This window comes from Prionailurus viverrinus, chromosome B4, assembly GCF_022837055.1.
Source record: "Prionailurus viverrinus isolate Anna chromosome B4, UM_Priviv_1.0, whole genome shotgun sequence".
Classification (NCBI taxonomy): domain Eukaryota; kingdom Metazoa; phylum Chordata; class Mammalia; order Carnivora; family Felidae; genus Prionailurus; species Prionailurus viverrinus.
In genome coordinates, this window is record NC_062567.1 from 32,150,984 (window position 1) to 32,174,091 (window position 23,108).

The following is a 23,108-nucleotide window of genomic DNA, read 5'->3' on the forward strand; positions in this document are numbered from 1 at the left end:
GCTATGAAACTCAAAGTCAACCACAAGAGAAATTTGGAAATACCACAAATACATGGAGGTTAAAGAATATCCTACTAAAGAATGAATGGATTAATGAGGAAATTAGAGAAGAAATTAAAAAAATACATGGAAGCAAATGAAAATGAAAACAGGACAATCTAGAACCTTTGGGATGCAGCAAAGGTGGTCCTAAGAGGGAAGTATATTGCGATTCAGGTCTACCTTGGAAAGCAAGAAAAGTCTCAAATACATAGCCTAATGACCTTACACCTTAAGAAGCTAGAAAAGGAACAGCAAATAAAGCCAGCAGAAGAAGGAAAATAATAAATATTAGAGCAGAAATGAATTATATAGAAACAAACAAAATAACCAGGTAGAACATATGAAAAAACTAACAACTTGTTCTTTGAGAGAATTAATTAAATTGATAACCCCTAGCCAGATTTATCAAAAAGAAAAGAGAAAAGATGCAAATAGATAAAATCACGAATGAAAGAGGAGAGATCACAACCAACACCACAGAAATACAAGCAATTATGAGAATATTCTGGAACAGAATTTGAAAAGACCCATAACCAGCAAATAAATTGAATCTGTAATCAAAAGTCTCCCAACAAACAAAAGTCCAGGGCCAGATGGCTTCTCAGGGGAATTCTACCAGACATTTAAAGAAGAGTTAATATCTAGTCTTCTCAAACTGTTCCAAAAAATATAAAGGGAAGGAAAACTTCAAAATTCACTCTATGAGGCCAATATCACCTTGATTCCAAAACCAAAGATCCCATTAAAAAGGAGAATTACAGGCCAATATCCATGATGAACATGGATGTGAAAATTCTCAACAAGATACTATCAAATTGAATCCAATAGTTCATTAAAAGAATTATTAGCCATATTCAAGTGGAATTTATTCTTGGGCTGCATGGGTGGTTCAATATCTGCAAATTAATCAACGTGATACCCTACATTAATAAAAGAAAGGATAAGAACCATATGATCCTCTCAATAGATGCAGAAAAGGCATTTGACAAAACATAGCATCCATTCTTGATAAAGGCCCTCAACAAAGTAAGTATAGATGGAACATACCTCAATATCATAAAAGTCATATATGAAAGACACACAGCTAATATCATCCTCAATGGTGAAAAACTGAGAGCTTTTCCTCTATGGTCAGAAACAAGACAGGGATGTCCGCTCTCCCCATTACTATTTAACATAGTACTGGAAGTCTTAGCTTCAGCAATTAACAACAAAAAGAAATAAAAGGCATCCAAATCAGCAAGGAAGAATTTACTATTTGCAGACAATATGATACTCTATGTAGAAAACCCAAAAGACTCCACCAAAAAAGAATTGCTAGAACTAATACATGAATTCAGCAAAGTTGCAGAATATAAAATCAATGTACAGAAATTGTTTGAGTTTCTATACACCAATAATGAAGTGCAGAAAAAGAAATCAAGGAATTGATCCCACTTGCAGTTGCACTAAAAACCATAAGATAAATACCTAGGAATAAACCTAACCAAAGAGGTAAGAGATCTGTACTCTGACAACTATAGAATACTTATGAAAGAAATTGAAGAGGACACAAAGAAATGTGAAAAAATTCCATGCTCATGGATTAGAAGAACAAACATTGTTAAAATGTGGACACTACCCAAAGCAATCTACATATTTAATGCAGTTTGTATCAAAATACCACTAACATTTTTCAAAGAGCTAGAACAAACAATCCTAAAATTTGTATGAAACCACAAAAGAACCCAAATAGTCAAAGCAATCTTGAGAAAGAAAGACAAAGATGGAGGCCTCACAATTCCAGACTTTAAGCTATATTACAAAGATGTAGTCATCAAGACAGTATGGTACTGGCACAAAAACAGACATGTAGATCAATTGAACAGAATAGAAAATCCAGAAATGGACCCACGACTATATGGTCAATTAGTCTTCAACAAAGCAGGAAAGAATATTCAATGGAAAAAAGACCCTTCAACAAATGGTGTTGGGAAAACTGAACAGCAACATACAGAAGAATGAAACTGGACCATTTCTTACACCATACACAAAATAAATTAAAAATGGATGAAAGACCTAAATGTGAAACAGTAAACCATCAAAATCCTAGAGAAGAATATAGGCAGCAACCTCTTTGACCTTGGCTGTAGCAACTTCCTACTAGACATGTCACTGGAGGCAAGGGAAACAAAAGCAAAAAGGAACTATTGGGACATCATCAAGATAAAAACCTTCTGCACAGTGAAGGAAACAATCTACAAAACTAAAAAGCAACTGATGGAAAGGGAGAAGATATTTGCAAATAACATATTAGATAAAAGTTTAGTATCCAAAATCTATAAAGAACTTATCAAACTCAACACCCCCCAAAAACCAAATAATCCAGTGAAGAAATGGGCAAAAGACATGAATAGACATTTTTCCAAAGAAGACATCCATATGGCTAACAGACACATGAAAAGATGCTCAACATCACTCATCATCAGGGAAATACAAATCAAAACCACAATGAGATACCACCTCATATCTGTCAGAATGGATGAAATTAACAACATAGGAAACAACAGATTTTGGTGAGGATGCAAAAAAAGGGGGAACCCTTTTACACTGTTGTTGGGAATGCAAACTGGTGTAGCCATTGTGGAAAAACAGTATGGAGGTTCCTCAAAAAGTTAAAAATAGAACTATCAGCAATGGCACTACTAGGTATTTACCCAAATAGATCCAGCAATGGCACTACTAGGTATTTACCCAAAGGATACAAAAGTACAGATTCAAATGGATACAAAAGTACAGATTGGGCTACATGCACCCTGATGTTTATAGCAGCATTATCAACAATAGCCAAACTATGGCAAGAGCCCAAGTGTCTACTGTCTGATGAATGGATAAAGAATATGTGGTATGTGTACACACACACACACACACACACGTATATATGTATGTACACACACATATATGTATATATGTAATGGAATATCACTCAGCCATCAAAAAGGATGAAAGCTTGCCATTTACAACAATGTGGATGGAGCTAGAGTGTATTATGCTAAGCGAAATACGTCAGTCAGAGAAAGACAAATACCATATGATTTCACTCATACGTGGAATTTAGGAAACAAAACAAATGAGCATATGGGAAAGGGAAAAAAAAGAGAAAAAGAGGGAAGCAAACCATAAGAGACTCAAAGACGGAAATGCTGAGGTGTTGGAGGGAAGGGGGTGGGGGGATGGGCTATATGGGCAATGATCATTAAGGAGGGCACTTGTGATGAGCACTGGGTGTTACATGTAAGTGATGAATCACTAAATTCTATTCCTGAAACCAATATTACACTATATGTTAGCTAACAAGAATTTAAATAAAAATTTGGGAAAAAAACACCAAAATGCAAAAACCAAACCAAAGCACACACAAAGAAACAAAAAAATTTATATTAATTACATGTTGCCATGATAATGTTTTTGATACACTGGGTTAAATAAATTATATTAGATTATTTTCACCTGTTTTTTTCTACTTTTTAACATGGCTACTAGAAAAAAATTTAAAATGTTTATGTGGCTCACATATTTCTATTCAACAGCCCTGCTGTAGAGCTACCTGCCCATGCCTAAGATATAATAGCTGAGCAGAAATAGAGTTTAGTATTCCTGGGTAGAACCTTATCACTAGTCTGGCACAGTGATTAGCAGTATGGGACCTGGGTGTGGGTTCTCACTTGGCCATATGTAAGCCAGGTGACCATCTGCATCTCTCAGCCTCAGTATCCTCATCTGAAAATAGGTTGAACGATAGTGCCAAGTTACTAGTAGTGTGCCTTTTGGGAACAGAAAGTCTCTCTGTGTCTCTGTTGTATCTTGAACAGTAGCTATAGAGGGAGGAACTCTTCCCAGAGATCAAATGGCTGGAATATAGGAGGTTAAGCAGACAGCAGGTTGAGGTGAGTCTCAAAGCTTGGAAAAGAGCCCGAGGTTTAGGGGGACCACTGTCCTGTTCCTCTCCTTTTTCAAAAGCACAGGTTACACTATGGGTCACTGAGTAAAAAAATGTTCCCAGTCTCCTGGATAATCTTTCACTAGACAGAGCCCATATAAAGATGTAATTTCTCTTCCAATCCTTTGGATCATGTTCATTCATTCATTCATGCATTCATTTGTTCATTTATGACTTATTCACTTGCATGTCATGAGAATGATATTTTGGAAATATTTTCAAATGGATTTTTACATCCCTTTACTCTTATTGTGTAGAAGCTTTGGAACTGTCAGGAACATGAATGCTTTCTCAGCTTTGGCTGTCAAATTAGATATTTTGTTTGAGTTTGTGTAAGCCTATTGTCTTACTAAGGCAAGACAATTCATTCATTCATTCGTTCACTCATCAGATAGTAATTCAGTTCCTATTATGTATATACCACTTCTTCAGATACTGAAGATAAAGCATTAAAATTCAAGCATCACTGAGAGAAAAAGGGTTTTTAAAATATTTTTTTTAGAACTCTCTTTTTCATGTACCAGCTAGGCCTGGTAGACTTGACCCTAGATTTTTTTTTTTTTTTTTTTATGTAAAGGAGGTCTTGGATTGAGAGAAAGAGGAAGGGGAGAAAGGCCTGCATTTTCCAGTTCTAGAAAATTATGGGAGAAAGAAGGTATCAGAAATAGGGTGAAAATAAGACATCAGAGTCCTCACTTAATTCTCAGCCCAGGAGCCAAGTCTCAAGAGGTTGCAGAGGGTTGCTTTAGAAATACCCAAATAATCATGGGGAAGCCCGGAGACACTGAGGCTAGTGGTGGCCTCCATTGGGTATAGTATAGGGGGCTGTCTGCAGCCCCCTGGGACAACATCAGTCTTTGACTCAGAGTTCTATTCAGGCTGGTACAAATACAGCAGTGGGAGGCAGGTAGGTAGGTGAGCCTGCCATAGTGCTCTGGGTTTCCCGTAGCTTGTTTACGGAGTGTGAAGGACCTGGAAGTGTCCATGCACTCAGATGAGGTGTGGAGGTAGCTGAAGTCAGTGGACTGACAGACCTTGGAGGTCAGAGAGCAGAGGTAGAGATTTCAAGATCAAATGAAAATATGGGGGGACCCATGGACTCCAGAGGTAGATGTCTAAACTAGATGGATTGTTGCATCCCAGTAGGGGCCAGTTCAGAGAGAAGCCCAGACTAGCCATCATATAGGGGAGATAGGCAGAGGACTCAGAAGGATTCCAGGAGCAGCCCTCAGCAAGGCCTGTTTACTTCCCAGGATCTTGAAGTTCCCTGCCCCCATGTATCCAGATTCCATCCTGGAGAAAAGCTGGCGAAATGGAAATATGAGAAACTGAACATTTCACCTTCAAGGACTATTTAAAGTATAGCAGTGGGTTATATTTACCCAGCTGGACTAAAGTTTAGTGTTATTTATGCTCCTGCTACACAGTAGGTGAGGCTAGGGAAGCAAGATTAGATCAATTACAAAACATAAACAACAAATATTTTTGGCATGTAGAAGCTTTGTGGGAGAAAATTCACATCCCCATTCCACAAATCCATTCATTCTTCCATTCAGCATACATGTATGGACAGCCTACTCTTGGACCAGCACTTAGCTAGGCTCTCTGAGGCATGCAGGGGCTATTGAAAAAGATAGGCCTATGAACCAATAACTGGAGTGTAGTATGTTAAGTGCTGTGATAGAGATATGAATGAAGAAAGCACTATGAGAATGGAGAGAGGTGAGTAACTTCTCCTGGAGAGTTTGCAGAGAATGTGGTAGATGTAGTAACATTTGAGGTTCTTAACAAAAATCTGAATTCTCCGAATGAAGACATGTGGACACAGTGATTCAGGTAGAAGAAAGCCTACATGCAAAGGCCTTGATGTCTGAGAGGACAGGGAACATTCTGGTGACTGCAAGAAATTAACCATTCCATGTGGTGGGAACAAAGACTATGTGCAGAGGAGCACGGGAGGTGAGGCTGGAAAGGCAGATCTGGGGCTGAAGACCACAGATCCTGTGAAGCAGAACAGTGTAGTTATCCTATGTGCATTCAATAGTCCTTACAGTTCATTTCTCACTGTGTTCCACAAACATGAAGTAGGCAAGAACAGTAGCAAGTGTCCATATTACATTTATTTTAATTGGACTTTATCTTATAAGGGAGACACATTGGGTTTCACAACCTCCTAGAGATGGTGCTGCCAAAAAGACTGGCAAAGAAAATTCAACAAATATCAACCCTTGAATTATATGCTGGATCTGATTTAAAGGACTTTTCTTCATAGCTGTACAGAAGAGAGCATTTACTCCATAGAAGAAAACCCTCACTGTACTACCCCACCCGGTAGGTATTACCTTGGGCTACCCAAAAGCATAGGGAGAGAGCTGGTGGGCAGTAGGAAAGAAGATGAACATGCATCTCACTCACCTGAACTTTGATTTGGAAATCCGATGGCTGAAAGAGAAAAAGCAGATGTTACAAAATGACAAATATGCATATTCTTCCATTTAAAAGATATTCAGCAATTCTAGAAAAGTTTGATGTCCCTGCATGACTATAAATGGGCACTGGATGGATGTGTGGAGTGAAGTAGAACAACTCTGAAGAGTCAAAACCCTATTTGTCAACATCTCCTGGCATGTTTGTGTGTATGAATGTGAAAATCAACGACTGACAAGTCTACAAATCCAGTATTTTCTAAGTGGAAGCAACACTCTCTGGAGAGTCTCTGGAGGCACCATGTGGCAAACAGCATCTGCTCAGCAGTTCCCATGAAGTTAGGTTAGGCTGTGTGTAGGGAATGCTGCACCTTGATGAGAGCCATGGAGGACAGGAAGGTCTCTCTGCAGATGTGAAAGTCTCACCAGTTGGAAACCAGAGGCAGGAGCATGTCATCACAGACCCCACTGCTGTCTGAACAGGATCCCAGCCAATGCTGGGGTATGAAGTGAAGATAAGCAATAGAAGCCAGCTGGGAACTGAAAGGCCATTACAATCCTGGCCTGAGGGCTGTGGCTGGGCCTAAAGGAACAGCCACAGGTCCTGTCAGCAGCTCAGGAAACTGACAGTTATGTGCAGCCTTAAAGACATGGGGAACTTTCAGGTGAAAGCATAGGGCAGGTGTGACTCAAAGGGTCATTGAATGGGGAAGGAGGAATCTTCAAGGAGGCCCTGAGGCTACCAAGTTCATATAGGAGAGTCCACAGGAGACTAGGAGGAGGAAGGCTGGGAGAAGGGAAGAAGGAGAGAGGGGAGAAGGAGGGAAGAAGGGGTGGGGGCAGGGAATGTAAGCATTTGAGACAAAACAATTGAAGGCAATGTATCAGAAAAGCCTTTGGTGTTAAGGGAGTAAGGTGGAGAGATTGTAGGTGGAGCAACCATGCTCAGATGGATACCCTGATGGATGCAGAATGTAAGTTGGGGAGGAAGAAAGTGACAGAGACATTGGTAGGGAGACAAAGACAGATGCAGAGAGAAAACATGAGCAGGGAGTTCAGGAAGCAACTGCTGCAAGTCTGTGTTGTCCTAGCTCAGCACAAAGCAAGCTGTGTCACATAGCAAGAAAACAACCCCTCTCATTATTTTTTATTAAAAAAAATTAACAGAAGATGTGACAGGTGGCAAAGCCATCGTGTGTGAGATAATTATATCTCTGGGGCACTGAGAATCCTAGCCAAGTGCCTTTACTGCTCTGAACCACTAGCTAATAACCTTTCCCCACCCCTAAGACTGCCTGCTAGGGCTGGAGTGTTTAATCACATGTTAACAAAGTGTGTGGGAAGGGGACCGGGAGCCAAGGACAGCATTTTTATTTAGAGCCACGGTTTAATGGGAGAAACAAATGTTTTCCAGATGCTAATTGGGTGTTGGGGAATCTGGGGTCCTCTCTTCTCCAGCAGGCCATGCTGAGCTTGGGGACCTTCAGGGTCTTCTCTAGGCTTACTTTTGGAGAGTTGACTCTCCTTGCTGTTAGGCATAAGCCAAATTGGATGACCGCGGGCTTTAGTCTTGTGACTCTGTCTACAGAACCTGGTCTGGCCCCAGGCCTTCTTTCAGAAATGTCTCAGTGATCCTCTCTAGGGTGTCCTTTAATGCAGACCACGTGCTCTTTCCTGTAAGGGTCTCTCTCAGTCCAAGTGGATCAGCAAAAGTGGGTTCTTAAAACCAAATATCATATCTCCCAGGTAAATGACTCTGGGGAGTGGGCATAGAGGGGGATCAGAGCTGAGGTGTTTGAAATGAGGTGCTAGTCCTAGTTCCAGCATGGCCATCAGCTATGGGTCCTTCTGTGGCATTCTGGAACATTCTGAAGAGGAGGAAATAGAGTAGGACTTTCCTTTCCACTTAGTTTCAAGTCCTGATGTATAACCCTGGATACCACACTCAAAGCCTATTATTGTTGCTGCTCTTCTCAGGGGATTATGAATGTAATTTTAGGTTCACTGGGTCAGAAATGTTCATTACCTTTTAAGTATCATATTACTTAAGAAATGGGGAGGGTACTGCTCAAGTGGCAACATCTGGAGACAAAGGAAACTTCAGTCCTTGGAGAGCTGAGGTTAGAACTCTGTAAAGGCCAAGCGTCTGAATTTCTCCATACTCCCTCCTATAGGTGGGAGACAACTGTAGGACCACACTTCATGAAAACAGAGGGATCCCATTGCTCAGCAACTTCACCTTGTGGGAAGTAACCGCTGGCCCAGGGTTTGGAAAGCTGGTCTGTCCTACTGTGTGAGTAAGCAAGCACCAGAGCACCTGGGTGCCTTGTACCATGGCACCAGTCCACACCCTGGTCTGGCTGACATGTGGTAAATACTGCTTCCTTCCACCAGTTTTTAAACCACTTCAGATTCCTCAGAACAGTAGAGGTCTTCCAAACCCCAATGGGGTACGCACAACTTGCTTAGAAGTCTTCTTGGCTTTTTCTATCATTGTTATCCTAGTGAGGTACAATCCCTACCTTGTGTTTTAAATGGCTTCCTGAAGAAGAGCAGGGAGGTGGAGAAAGTAACTCATGCTAATCAGAACAATTCTACTGGTTTGGACTTGAAGTTCCTTCAACCCAGGATACTTTCTCTACCCAAGCCTCCAAGACAAACCTTCTAGGAAGCCATGATTTTCTTTGTTGATATTAAGTTTCAAAATTGAAGACAAATCCAAACTCCTTTTGTTTTGCTTAACTACTTACTTCTTGGGAACTATTTATATTTCAGACTTTCTCTCCTTCCTAGAGTAATGAGAACCATATATTTACTACTTGCTGTATGAAATAGTATTTCCCTAAATTGTCCCAATTTGCTTCTAACCTAAGTCAGATGGCACAGTGGTTGCCATCTAGGTTGACACACATCTGACTCAACCTCCTGGACTCCACAAATTCAACACCATTCACAGATATTATTTCTAGAAGGAATGGACCTCTGTAATGGACCTTGTCATCACAGAATACTGCTCCAACTGGATGCTTAGCTCAGTCACTCCACATTCTGGACAGAGTCACCTTCTCTATTAATCCTCCTGCTCTTCCTCCGAACCCTATCTTTGCCCTCACTATGTCTTCCCTATCATTCACACCCTTGTAGGGTTCTCAGGTTAATGTCAGGCTTAACTTCCAGTTCTCAGGTTGGCCCCAGGGTCACATTGATGTTGCTCTCCACACAGTACCTGGGACTTATACTTTGCCTGTCTTGCTAAACTGCCACCCTGGTTCACACCACTCTCTGTTTTTAGTGCTTCTGGGCCACATAGCCTGCCAAAAAATACGTTGAATTGTTCTGTGAGGCTGACTTCACATTTATGATGTCAGGCTCCACTGTGGCTTCAGCAATGCTCAGCAATCTTTTAGTGACCTCTTGGTGACTCACTAGTTTGAAACCTCTGTACTGTTCTTCAGGTTCCTAATACACCTAACCCCCACTTTCTGTGATGAAATGACAGATAATTTGGTATGACTCCTATCATTCACTCTGCATTGGAGCCTATTTTGGATTTTGTATTTGTTATAGAACTGTAGAATTTGAGAGCTTGGAAGGGATCCTTAGATATCACCTGGATCTATGGTTTGCAATTTATCAAGTTGTAGAATGTTTTATTCATATGAAATCTTACATGGAAGCCCAATATGTAAAAGAGGTGAAAGTGGTCCCTTTCTGCAGTAGCCCCTGCAGGTGGCTCCCAGGGGCCCTAGGCCTCTGCTAACAGCACTCTGAGCCAACAACCAGGACAACTCCTTTGTGTCCCAGAGGGAGAGACCAAGACTCAGAGGGGAGGTGCTTTGGTTGAGGTCACATGGCTAGTTGGTGGCTGATTGAGACTTGACCTCAGGGCTGCTGATGCCAGGTTTCTTTTTCTATCTTCCAATTAGTCCCAGAGGTAAGGAACTCCTTCTTCCTTTGTAAATCTTGTGTCTCCAACTGTGTCTTTGAAGTCAACCTTCCCCTTTTAGGCAATGCCTTCCAATAATCACTCATTTCCATTCTGGCATCCTTAGACCCTCCCCTTTCACTGGCCTCTTCTTTGCCATAAAGATTGTCCCAGTGTTTACAAGCCCTTACTTGGCCACTGCTGCCTTCCTTTCTGCCATCTTATTTTCTTCTCTCCCTTCCATGGCCTCACTTCTGGAGCAAGTGCCCTACACTGGCTCATTCCCACTCCTCTCCTTCTCTAAGACTCCAACTCCCACAAACAAGTCTTATAGAGTATGGCTCCAGAACACACAAATAACCCAACCACTTTTTAATCTCCACATGTGACTCTAGCCTAGGCCACCCTCACCTCACACCTCAGTAATTGCTACTGATGATGCTTTACTGTGTGCCTGCTTCTGTGTTGGCATTGCTTCTACCTATTCTTTTCCTCACATCCAAGTGATCTTTCAAGAATGCAAAACAAACCAAATCAGCCTCCCTACCCAGCTCCATGTTCTTGTGACTTCTCATATTCAATGACTTCTCACAGTCTTGTAACAGAGACAAAGATCATTAAGGGGTCTACCAGGCCATGTCCATCTCCAGCCTCAACTCCCTGTCTCTCCCCGCATGCTCTGCCCTGACCACACTGGCCTCTCGGTTCTTCCATCCAAAGGCCTTGAAACACACTGTTGCCTTTGACTGGAACATTCTTCCTTACTCTTCACTTCAATAATGTATTTTCACCCTTCACTTCTCAGCTTAAATTTAATTCTTCAAAAAAGTTGCCAGTCTAACCAGTTATTAGCCCTACAATATACTTTTCCTTCTTAACACTTACCCTGTTTACAGTGACTTATTCACTTGTTTAATGTCACTTCCACACAGATTATAAACTCCAATGAGATGATATCAATCTTTCTACTGCTATGTATCACCATCACTTAGCACCAAGCTGGGCATACTTTGAATGAATGTACAAGTAAACAGTTCTCTCTTGAAATTCTTTCTCCCATGGATTCAAGGCAAGTGCTGCTGTCTATTCCCTTAACATCTCTTCATTTGTTTCATTTACTTGTTCTTATTCTTCTGTGTGTCAGGTTCCCAAGGTTCGGCCCTTGGCCTTCTGACTCTATTCCTCTATGAACAACCCTTGTCCTATACCCTCATTAATAGCTCTTATACTGATAACCTCAAGTGTGTGGCTCCATCCCTGTTCACAGCTGCACCTTGGACCTCTATATCCTATTGCCTGCATAGTACCTGCAAGCCCCTCGGTTGGACCCCTGCTTCAAATTCTACTTCAACATCCTTACTGTCTTCAAACTTTGATGGCTCCTTCTTTTTAATCACCTCCATCTCCCCCCAAAAATATACTGTAGTTTCTTTTTCTCTGTGCCCCCACCCCCTCAGGAACCATCTTCATCAGGCCTTCTCACTGCCTATAAATTCTCATCCTGGCCTCATCCAACCACACAAGCCTTTTAACTCTTAGCTTTAAAAATGCTAGACCCTCACTGTCTCCTTCCCATAAGACCCAGTCTCAGTCTCCAGTCAGTTCTCACACTGTGTTTCCCACCAGGAATGTTGGTGGTCTTATCCCATGGTTGGCTGAGGCAGGGAGTGGGGTGGGGGTGAGTAGAGAGATGGTGGAAAGACCATAATTTATTAGGTATATATTATAGTTCTGGTACTGTGTCTAGGTATTTTATATGCACAGAGTAGATGCATCAATGTGGATATTCATAAGGATAATAGGAACCATTTCTACAGAGCTCTCCCAGCCTGCAGAATGTGTCCTCAAAGAAATGACAGATATACTAGAGGTGCCAGCTTCCCTCTCTGGGGGATAATCATATTCACCCTCCAACAGAGCCACCATACTCTCCTGAAATGTACTCTCAAGTGACTTCCTAGAGCTGGGAACTCCCCTAGTCCCTCCTGGTCTGCAACTTGGGCTATGCCTAAAAGCCGGAGTTGCAGGGTCCTCCATGTTATAAAGACCAGAGAAAGGCCTGACAGACTTAGAGGGTTTGCTGGGGCCCATTTGCAAAAACTTGAGTGCTTGCTTTGTATGGTTCCAAAAGGAGAAGAGGGAAAGGCTTGGACTGCTGTTTAAAAATGTAATTAGCCCCGTATTTTAACAACATTTTGACAATAATTGCTTCCCAATGATGCCGAGAAATCTGCAGTACAGACTCCCTGGTGCCACTGTCAGAGTGAGTGATACTGAAGGCCCTGTGTACCCTGGAAATAGAAGTTGCAAGAGCTGGTCTGTTCTTAAGCCTTGTTTTCCCTTCTCCTTTGGCTTGGAGATCATTCTCAAGGCTGGCATGGCTTCTGTTTAGACTTATCTATGGAGAATCTTTTTAAAAGGGTTGGGGTTTGCTCACACCATTGAGTCATTTCAGGAATGAAGGGTGAAATAAGATACTGTTTCACTGATGGAATGATTTTGAAACTAATTTTATTTGGGACTGGTCCTACTCAGAGCCTTCTGCATTGCAGTGCTTTTCAGGGACCAAGGTGAGTTTACAGTTCTTATACCACAAAGTCAACAAGAAGAGTAAGTTCCACTTCCCAAAGCAGATCCTGAATGTTCCATGAGGCCTCATTCCCAAGGTCAATGTGAATCCCTGACAGAATATAACTTTGATCTTTGGACTCTGCTGAGATGCTGGTAACATAACCAGAAGTTTGCTTATTTTTAGCAGTTAAACTATTTTTTCCCTTCGTTCTTTGGTAGAGGAACATTTCCCAGGGACTACTGGTTTCCACTTTTAAGATAAAACTAAGATGGGTGATTGTGATAATTCATGTGTGAACTGTTCCTCTAATGCACCAGTCCTGGGCCAGTCACTCACCAAAGCCTAGGCCCTGGGGTCTGACCCAGGGAAAGGGAAGTTATAGGTATCTAGGCTGGAGCTGCTTTTGGAGGAGGTGACTGGCCACGTTCCAGGCTAAACACTGACGAATTCCGCAATAACTCAAGGTTGCACTTCAGGAATCTCTATTTCCCTTTACTAGGTGGGTAACTAGAGTTGCAGATAAGGACCAACATGTTTATTAGCTCCCAGGTTATTTTCTTACCTGTATCCTCTTATTCCAGGTCACATTTACCAGCAGGACTCAGGGACCCTCACATAGGTGTCTCATGTGACAGGGGGTGAGAGAGGCTGGGAAGAAACAGACTTTGGAGCCACCTCTAACCCCCCACCACCCCATATTTCACTGATGTAATGCACAGGGGCTTGAAATCCATGAGTCAGACCCTTACAGGAGTGCAGAATTGGAGACTGGCTTTAATGTTAAGACTCTTCCCCCTGCCTAAGAGCCATACTCAACCCAGGGCAGTCTTTTCTCACACAAGTCACCACCTGAGATTTATGTTTCTCTGACCTCTGCTTCAACCACAATGGGCCAAGCCATTGTGATTTCAGGACACAGCATCCCTTCCCGCACACCTGGAAAAGCCCCAGTCCCTGGGCTCGCCGTGCCTACTCACGCCAGCCTGGCCCCGCAGTTCTCTCCCTCGATGTCACCTCCAGCCACGTTTTCGGTGTTGACAGACTCGGTCTCACTTGTGGGCATGCTCACTATAAGAGTCAGAGGGATGCAAGGCATTGAGGGTGGGAAGGAAAGGGGAGAGAAGAGCATTAGTTTGCACAACACCCTATTTCAAGACTGTGTGCTGCTTGGGAGGATGAAAGCCTGAGCAGCATCTAGTAGTGGGGTACAGTGGTGCTGCTGTGAACAGTGCCATGGCCAAGTTTGGGGGTTTCCTTGACCAACATGCCTGATGCTTGTCTAGGATAAGTTTTGCTGCCAAGGACACTCAAACTCATAGGATTTGGGAGGAAATATGGTGATAAGATTATTTGCTTCTTGAAAACAGTGACCACTGAATCCTTTTCTACCTTTTCCTACAATAGAAAAGTTTTCTATTTGCATCCACTACTAGCCATAAAAAGAAGAGCTTTCATGAAAATATTTTATTTTGCTTTTTTCCCCACCCATAAATTCTAAGGGGCTTCATCCCCAAATTTAGGGTCCAGCTTATTTGTAGAAAGGGTGTTTTTGTTGCCTCATGAACTACTATATGGATGTGGAAGACTGCTCCCTGTCTTGTAGTGCATACTGGGTGTATCTAGGACCATACCTGAAATAGGGAGCTTGAAATAAATGGCTATTACCAGAATCATGTACTAAGATTCAAACTAGCACTACAGATACCAAGAATGAGGATCACAACTGTGGAATCCACCAATTAAATTTAAATGTGACTTGAAGATAGACTAAAGATAGGTTGGGATATTATTTCCCCTTCCAGTAAATCTGACGTTCCCATCCCAACAGGCTGACTTTGGATATAAACCATCTAATTCCACTGGTGCCAACCTGTCCAGTCAATCTACACTCTCTTCCCAAGGCAGCAGTGGGCTAGATTTCCAGAGCAGCAGGAGTCATCTAGCTTGCAACCCAGTGTGGTGGCTTGGAGAAGCCATTTATTATTATTCTTTATTCCAAATAAAAGTTTTACTCAAGAGAATTCTTCTTCTCCACCGTTTCTTACCCTTTTAATATGACACAACAAGTTTTATTTTTGGTAACCCTTGTTCTTCAGAGGGGTCATTATAGCATTGGTCCTGGTTCCATTCTTCTTGCAGAACAGAACTCCTCATGTGGTGAGAAAATCACTAACCCTCAGCAGCCACAGAATTTTCAGTTAATGAAGGTATGGTATCAGGTGATGTGGCACCATGTGACAAATCGCCATGGGGCCACCACAGCCCAGGAAAAGATTCTACTGGTTATATGGATAATGTTGTTGGATGGAAAATTTCCAAGGTTCTTTTATTTTGGATGAAGACAAGATGGGTGGGTGAGAAGACACTCCTTTCAGGAACATGAAAGATACAAATAGGAACCCATGACTTACCATATGTTTGACCTCTCCACCCTAGGATTCACTTTTAATACAGTTGGGTAAAAAGAAATCTGGATGCCATTTCAAAGAAGGTTGTCATTGGATGAGACTTCAGATATTACCCAGCTATAACTTGTTCCCTTCACTTTACAAAACAGGGAAGGGAAGATTCTCACATTCACACAGTGGGTTTGGAGTAGGACTTGGTTGGAAGCACAAGTATCATGACCCCCTTCACCATGCTCATCTCAATTGTCCCCTATTGACCAACTCCTCACTCTACACTGTAAGACAGGGCTCTTATAGCCAAATAAGGCTCTGGAAGCATCAAAGGAGCATGGTGAATAGCCAAATGATGGTGTTCAATTTTATAGCATTTAGACTCCCTTTGTAGCCTGATGTCTGAGGGAGCTGGTATGTGAGGCCAGACCTTAGGGATGGTTTTAGCACTGTGAGCAGGGAAGACAGCACTTTCAGAGCTTGTCAGGTTCCTTGTTACATCCATACATACATTCATACAATTGAAGAGCCTTCATACAATTGAAGAGCCTTCACTCTTTCACTTCATCTATCTCTGGCCCTCTCTGACCTAAGGTTACTTTAATTCTTCAGGCATCATTCTTTAAAGTTATAGAGCTCTGACTTTGAGACACTTTGCTCCCAGAGAGCCCCTTTTGTGCTACTGGAGTAGTATGATGGGGATGGTGCTAGGCTTGGAAAGACAACCAAATTAGAAGTGGGTATGCCTGGGCTTTAAGGAGGAACCATATCATCTTCTAAATCAAGGAACTACCTGTATCAGTATCAAGTTGGCATTTACAGTGACCTTAATCTTGGGTGGTACTATCCAAAGTAAGGGTTCCATAAAGGAATAGCTGCTGCAATCAGCTTTGCTGTTTGTCATGTATAAAGTCATGTTTGCTGACTTTATACATATTAAGAGATGATAAGGCACTGGCTTTGAGTGGGGAAGGTTACCATACCCTTACACACACACACACACACACACACACACACACACATACACACAGACACACACATACAGGACCACTGTATCACAAGCCATCAAGAAAAATACCCTCCCCTCCAGTCTGGTATGTACCAATGCATATTTACACACATAGAACACAGGGGAACATTACCATGGGTTTCTGTGGAGTGACTAAACCAAGCAAACTTCCCTTTCTTCTGATCAAGCAAGCCCGCTGGAGTGCTTCCTTTCACAGACAAGATGGAGTCAAGACCAGGAACAAGACATCAACAGAGAGCATGCAGTCAGCCACGGGCAAAAGAAAGAAACAAGGAACTCAGCTTTCACATAGAACATCCATTTTAATCCCTGAACATAAACTAAGAAAATTGTAAAAAGCAATAAATCAAAAACACACAAGAAAACATAACAAAATAGAACCAAAACCCCAAATTACATGAATTAATGACACAAAACAAAAGATGGACCCTGAGGAGAAGGAATTACTCCAGAAGAAGTTTCAGTCTACACTGGTCTATCTAGTTAGTGGCTTTGAGGGAAGAGTTTCCTAGGAGATGCTGTCACCCATCCCTGCTGCCTCCCTAGGGAGGTGCCTCTTTTACAGGCTCCACTGGGGTAACTGCTAAAATCAAACTACAGCGTTGGTGTGCCCTATCACTCTTACCCAATAGCCAGGTGACTTGACCTCTTCCCCACCTGTAGTGGATCTACCCCTCTCTTACTACTTACACCCAGATCATGTCACTTGCAGATGGAAAACAATCCATGGATCTATTTGTTCCTTTGTCCAATTCAACTACTCAGTCCCATTCAATAAAGATCCACCAAGTGCTTCAGGCCTGATCATATTCAACACATACATATCTGCTTTCAATCAGTTTAAACAGGCAAAGAAGTTGCTCAGTTGCTTGTCAATGGGTGGTCTTTGGAGGAGTTTGGTGTATAAGGGAGAAGAGTTGTGTAAGCTTCTTTTGGCTCTGGGCTCTGGTTGAAGAAGAAGGTACTAAGGAGATTGTAAAAACACTGATTGCCACAAATGGAAGAGGGGGAGTTCTGTATTCTGCAACAGACTTTGAGTTCTGGATGTCAAATGCTTTATCTAATTCCAGAGAAAGAGAATTTTCCCATTCTGACAAAATTAGTGTTGACTGCACCTCTGCCAGGCCTCTATGGAGATTGCTGGGGACCAGTGGTGAGTGAGGCTTAGTCACAACTTATTAATGAGGTGGAAAATCTGTTACCACTCAGGAGAGGAAGCATGTGCCCTGATGAGGAATGGGTAGGTAGTCCCATCAGTTCCAGGAAAGGGCATGAAGAGGAAGGTCAATCCAAGTTTTTAGGTGCTTCTTTATTTTATCCACTTCCCCTTGGATCCCACTTGGATCACATTCAATGGCTATCCTTGAATGTTGCTTGTTAGTGAGAATTCTGAAGACTGGTTCATGATTGAAAAGGGTCAGGCTTATTTTTAACCTAGGTAAAGGGCCATGTCCCAAACACACATCTTTAAAACACAAAGCTTAGAATAAGCAGACACTTTACAACAGTAGCATTTTTTCTCACTTCTCAAAAATCCTATATAAGAAAAGCCCTGAAGGTTAGGAGCTGAAATTAATGACTTGGTTCCAATTGCTTTCTAGCAGAAGATATGTCTCAATTTATAATGATAACATTCACTGAAGTAAGCATCTTACAATGAGCGGTCTTTTGTTTGGAGGTGTAAAGGGGTCAACATAGTCTGCCAGTCACCAAGTTTGTTCACACGGTTGTCTTGGGAAACAAGAGACACTTGGTCAGTGAAGGAAAGCCCAGAACATTGGGACCTGTTATACAGAAGCATTATTCAGCTTCTGGCTTTGGTATCAGTACTGTCCCATATTGTTTAATTTCAGAAATAACTGCATGATAACTTTTAAAACAATAGAGCTTGATAAATACATGGTCACTCAGTGTATAACTGAATTTGACCAGGGCTGGTATCTCATATGGGCAAAGTTGGCAGCCACCTGTTTGGCAAGTTATATGAAGAGCATCTAAATCCTCTCCCTTAAGAGTGTTCAGTAGTGTCTGCTAGGTCTGCTCTGTTGGGTAAAGTCATATATCTGAAGGTTCCTTGCTGAAATGAAAATATCTCACTTGGAAGGAGCAATACATTAACATATTAATATTAGCACCTATTTGTGACAGTTTATCCTGTAAATACCTAAGAGAATAAGATGGGTGAAAATGCAGTTTGTGTTTCTATTTCTAAGGGCTTAGACAGCAGGATCACAGTTGATTCTTTAAGGGATTTGTTGCCCTAGAGAGAGAGAGAGAGAGACTTGGATTCCTTCTTGAAATCTGAGTGCCCGAACTGTTGAAAGTTGAGAATTATAATTGTTAGATATTTATTCTATGGATGAGCTGGAGACTCTGACTCTTCTTTGGCCATTCAGACAGTGAATTGGTGGGAAACTAAGGCAGAAAGATGTCAAAGAACCCTGGTGCCTGAGGGCACCTCTCCTCTAAAGGCAACCCTCTTGATGCCTTGTGAAGTGAAGCTTGATGTCTGCTCATCTGCAATGTCATAACAACATACCCTCTGTGGAATAAAATGTACTTTTTGAATGGATTTAGTAAGGAGAATACTGAGAAAGAATGTGGGAGAGGAAGCTAGTTTTATAACTTTCTAATTTCATCGTTAGCAGGTACTATGGATCAAATCTGGGTTTCTGGACTATCCTGTCCCTTGACTTCTGTTGAGAAGATTCCCAAAGAAATGAGATTTTCCTGGAAGAGTAATTAACAACTGCCATTGCAGGTGGTGGATAACATAATTACACATTTAGTAATATCACAACTACTACAATGAGTTGTGTAGACTCCACCTCACCAACAACTGATTGCATCTTGAATTAATGTCTTCTCTCCCCCAAACATTTTCTTTTGGTGGCAACTCTTGTTTGAACAGTGCTTGGTTGATTTTTTTTAAATTTGAGACAGAGAGGAAGAAGGAGAGAGAGAATCTTAAGCAGGCTCCATGCATGATATCCACGCGGAGCCCAATGTGGGGCTTGATCCCACTACCCTGAGATCATGACCTGAGCTGAAATAAACGGTTGAATACCTAACCAACTGAGCCACCCAGATGTCCCTGGTAGATGATTTCTATGTTTCAAGGGAGGTACACAGTTCTTGTTTCACAGTAACCAATGTTTCTCCCAACCTACTTGGAGAAAAGCTGTGTGGATACTGGGGGGATTATAATAAGCCATTTTCTACGTGGGATAATCTGAATCTGGTAATCATGCTGGGAAAGTAGCACTAGATCTAAGTCATGGTGAAGATCGACAGTTCCTGGTACATTTGGGTTTGCAAACCCTCTGAAGGTTTACTAAAATTTAAGAATCTCCCATTAAACACAAGATAGTGCTTTGAAACCATGGCTGCACAGATCAGGCTGCCAGGCTTTCCAAAACTATGGTCAACAGAGAAGCTCTCTGTAAGACTAATGTCTCCAGTCAGTTCCTTATACTACTTAAAAAAAAATGACCAAGTGGTAAATCTACTCCAGGTTGTTCCAGTGTGTTAGCATTCATGTCTTCTGTAAGAAAAAAAAAATTAGATCTAATTTAGCTATCATGATGCAATAAGTGTGTTCAAAGATGGCTATACTCATCCACACAAATAAAAAATGACTCCAGAAGGGGCTCTGACCAAAGTTTGAGAGTAAGAGCAACATTGGTTTTGATAAAGAAAAAGAAAGTCACTACGGTTACTTAGCAATTAATCCACAAAGGGAACCATAAGCAAAATCTTCTTAGGCCTCTCTTCCTTTACTGTTTTTTTCCTCCTCCCTTTTTCCCCTCCTTCCTTCCTATCCCAAGGCGAGGGGGAGATATGTGGAGAACCATCCACACATAAAATATCTGGCCTTGCTTCTTGAGGCTGTCTGTCTCAGATATTTTTATGCATCACAATAGACTGAGTGACATTAGAGCAAAGATCCATGTGAGGAAATGAAAAATGGACCCAGGAGAGATGAAGAAATCTGCCTAGTTCTAAAATCTTTGGTCACCCACTGTCCCAGGGATGGGGTTTTGCAATGTTCGGTTGTGACTTTCAGTAGGAACGGCTGGCCTGTCTTGAGATCTGCCCAGAGAAATGCCTGGTTTTCAGTTTGGAATTTAGCTACTCATCTCATTACCCAAGGTCAGAGAACTCATGAACTTTTGTCAATCATTTATCTCCTTTTGTTGGGAGAGTGTTGGTGTTTCAGGGCCAGACATCCCAGGCAGTGGCAGAGGTGTCAGAGGCCCACAGAGCTGAAGGCATTTCTCACCCAACCTGAACTTCTCCAGTGCTGTGCAGTGCTGTATGGTGCCAATGGGCTGAATTCTGGGTCTGTCAGACTGCCAGGATCTAGTTTCTCAGGCTTCCATGCACTCTTGTATGAACTGAACAATTTACTTTGCTATTTAATTGGCAGATGCCCATTTTATTGTCTTTTTTTGCATATGAATGGTATAATTAGTATTCATTTTCTCAAACTACTAATCAGAATTATGGCTAACATGCAAAAAGATTCCTAATTTCCTATCCCACTGACTCTAATCTGGAATCTAAAACTCCCCGTAATCTGGCTCCATGCTATCTGTAATGGCTGTGAGTGCCCCTTAGAAATTCATATGAAGTCCTAGCCCCTGTAGCTCAGAGTGTAGTTGTATTGGCAGAAAGGGTCTTTCAAGAAGTAATTAAGTTAAAATGATACAATTATGGCAGGTTCAAACCAATATGACTGGTATGCTGATCAGAAGAAGAAATCTGGACACAGAGACATACAGAGAGAAGATAATGTGAAGACACAGGGAGAAGACGGCCATCCATAAGCCATGGAGAGAGACCTGGAGTAGGCCCTTCCCTCAGGGCCCTCAGAAGAAACCTACCCTGGTGACATCTTGATCTTGGATTTCTAGCTTCTAGAACTGTGAGACAGTAATGTTCTGTTGTTAAAGTCACCTTATCTGTGGTACTTTGTTAGGGCAGCCCTGTCTGACTAAAATGCTATTGATTCATCCTTATTTTCTGTTACTTCCTGCAGAAATCCTCTGCCCAAGTTGGGCCTCCCTCTCATTGTCCCTTGAATGTACCATCTTTATTCTAACCTCTGGGCTTTTGAACATATATCATAGATCATACCCTGTCCACCTCCTCTTCACATATTCCAGGGGTCAGGAAACAATAGCCCTTGGGCCAAATCCAGACTTCTGCTTGTTTTTTAAAAAATTTTTAATATGAAATTTATTGTCAAATTGGTTTCCATACAACACCCAGTGCTCACACCAACAGGTGCCCTCCTCAATGTCCATCACCCACTTTCCCCCCCTTCCCACCCCCATCAACCCTCAGTTTGTTCTCAGTATTTAAGAGTCTCTTATGGTTTGCCTCCTTCCCTCTCTGTAACTTTTTTACCTCCTCCCCTCCCCCATGGTCTTCTGTTAAGTTTCTTAGGCTCCACATGAGAGTGAAGACATATGGTATCTGTCTTCCTCTGTATGACTTATTTCACTTAGCATAACATTCTCCAGTTCCATCCACGTTGTTAAAAAAGGCCATATTTCATTCTTTCTCATTGCCAAGTAGTATTCCATTGTATATATAAACCACAACTTCTTTACCCATTCATCAGTTGATGGACATTTGGGTTCTTTCCATAATTTGGCTATTGTTAAAAGTGCTGCTATAAACATTGGGGTACAAGTGCCCCTGTGCATCAGCACTCCTGTATCCCTCGGGTAAATTCCTAGCAGTGTCATTGCTGGGTCATAGGGTAGGTCTATTTTAATTTTTTGAAGAACCTCCATACTGTTTTCCAGAGTGGCTGCACCAGTTTGCATTCCCACCAACAGTGCAAGAGGGTTCTCATTTCTCCACATCCTCTCCAGCATCTATAGTCTCCTGATTTGTTCATTTTAGCCACTCTGACTGGTGTGAGGTGATATCTCAGTGTGGTTTTTATTTGTATTTCCCTGATGAGGAGTGACGTTGTAAATAAAGTTTTACTGGAACACAGCTATGTTTTTTTGCATATGTATGTTCATGGTGGCTTTCACACTATAGCAGCAAAGCTGAGTGGTTGCAATACAGGCTCTGTGTGGCCTGCAAAGCCTAAAATAATTACTAACTGGCCCTGTAGAGAAAAAAAATGTGCTGACTCCTCAACTAGTCAAATTTCATCCATTACTGGAGGCCCAGTTCTCATTTGTGGAGCTTTTCAGGACCACCTACTGTCACTGAGTCCCCTATTCTGAGTTCCTGGAACATTTGGATCCATGAGAATTTAAAATCAAAATGTAAATTCAAGTTCTATTTTCACCCTCTTGTAGCCATGAAACTCTGGTGAGTTATTTAACCTTTCTGAGGTTCCCTTATATGTAAAAAGAGGTTAATGATACTATTTATTTCATGAAGCTCTAGTAAGGATTAAGTGAAATAATATTTATAAAAACCTTACAAAATGGTAAGTACTGTAGGTATTTGCTAATATTACCAACTAATTTTAATCTGTTTTTCTTATAGTTTGCTGTACAAGTATTAGATTTATCTCCCTAACTAAGTTATACTTTCCTCAAGGCCAGAGTCTTTATATTAGAATTCTCTGGACTCCCTTTCAGATCCTAGTGGTATTAAATATGGAACTATAATAACACTTTCTATCTTCACAGAGTTTTAAGGGCACTCCTAATATGCTGGACATCTTGAGGGTTTGTCCTTTAGATACACCCTCCATCCCTT

General features: G+C 41.7%; 1 protein-coding gene across 13 annotated transcripts in view; it reads right to left on the minus strand.

The window, feature by feature from the left end:
* Positions 1 to 23,108, minus strand: part of CACNA1C (calcium voltage-gated channel subunit alpha1 C) — a 662,670-nt gene that overhangs the window by 140,709 nt on the left and 498,853 nt on the right. For 8 of the 13 annotated variants that reach the window (XM_047867039.1, XM_047867042.1, XM_047867045.1 and 5 more), the window contains exons 10-12: positions 16,486 to 16,560; positions 13,922 to 14,012; positions 6,437 to 6,463 (exon numbers count right to left, since the gene is read on the minus strand). In XM_047867039.1, the coding sequence (XP_047722995.1) occupies positions 6,437 to 6,463; positions 13,922 to 14,012; positions 16,486 to 16,560 (193 nt within the window). The remainder of the gene's footprint in view (positions 1 to 6,436; positions 6,464 to 13,921; positions 14,013 to 16,485; positions 16,561 to 23,108) is intronic. The other 5 variants (XM_047867044.1, XM_047867043.1, XM_047867040.1 and 2 more) reach the window with 1 other exon arrangement.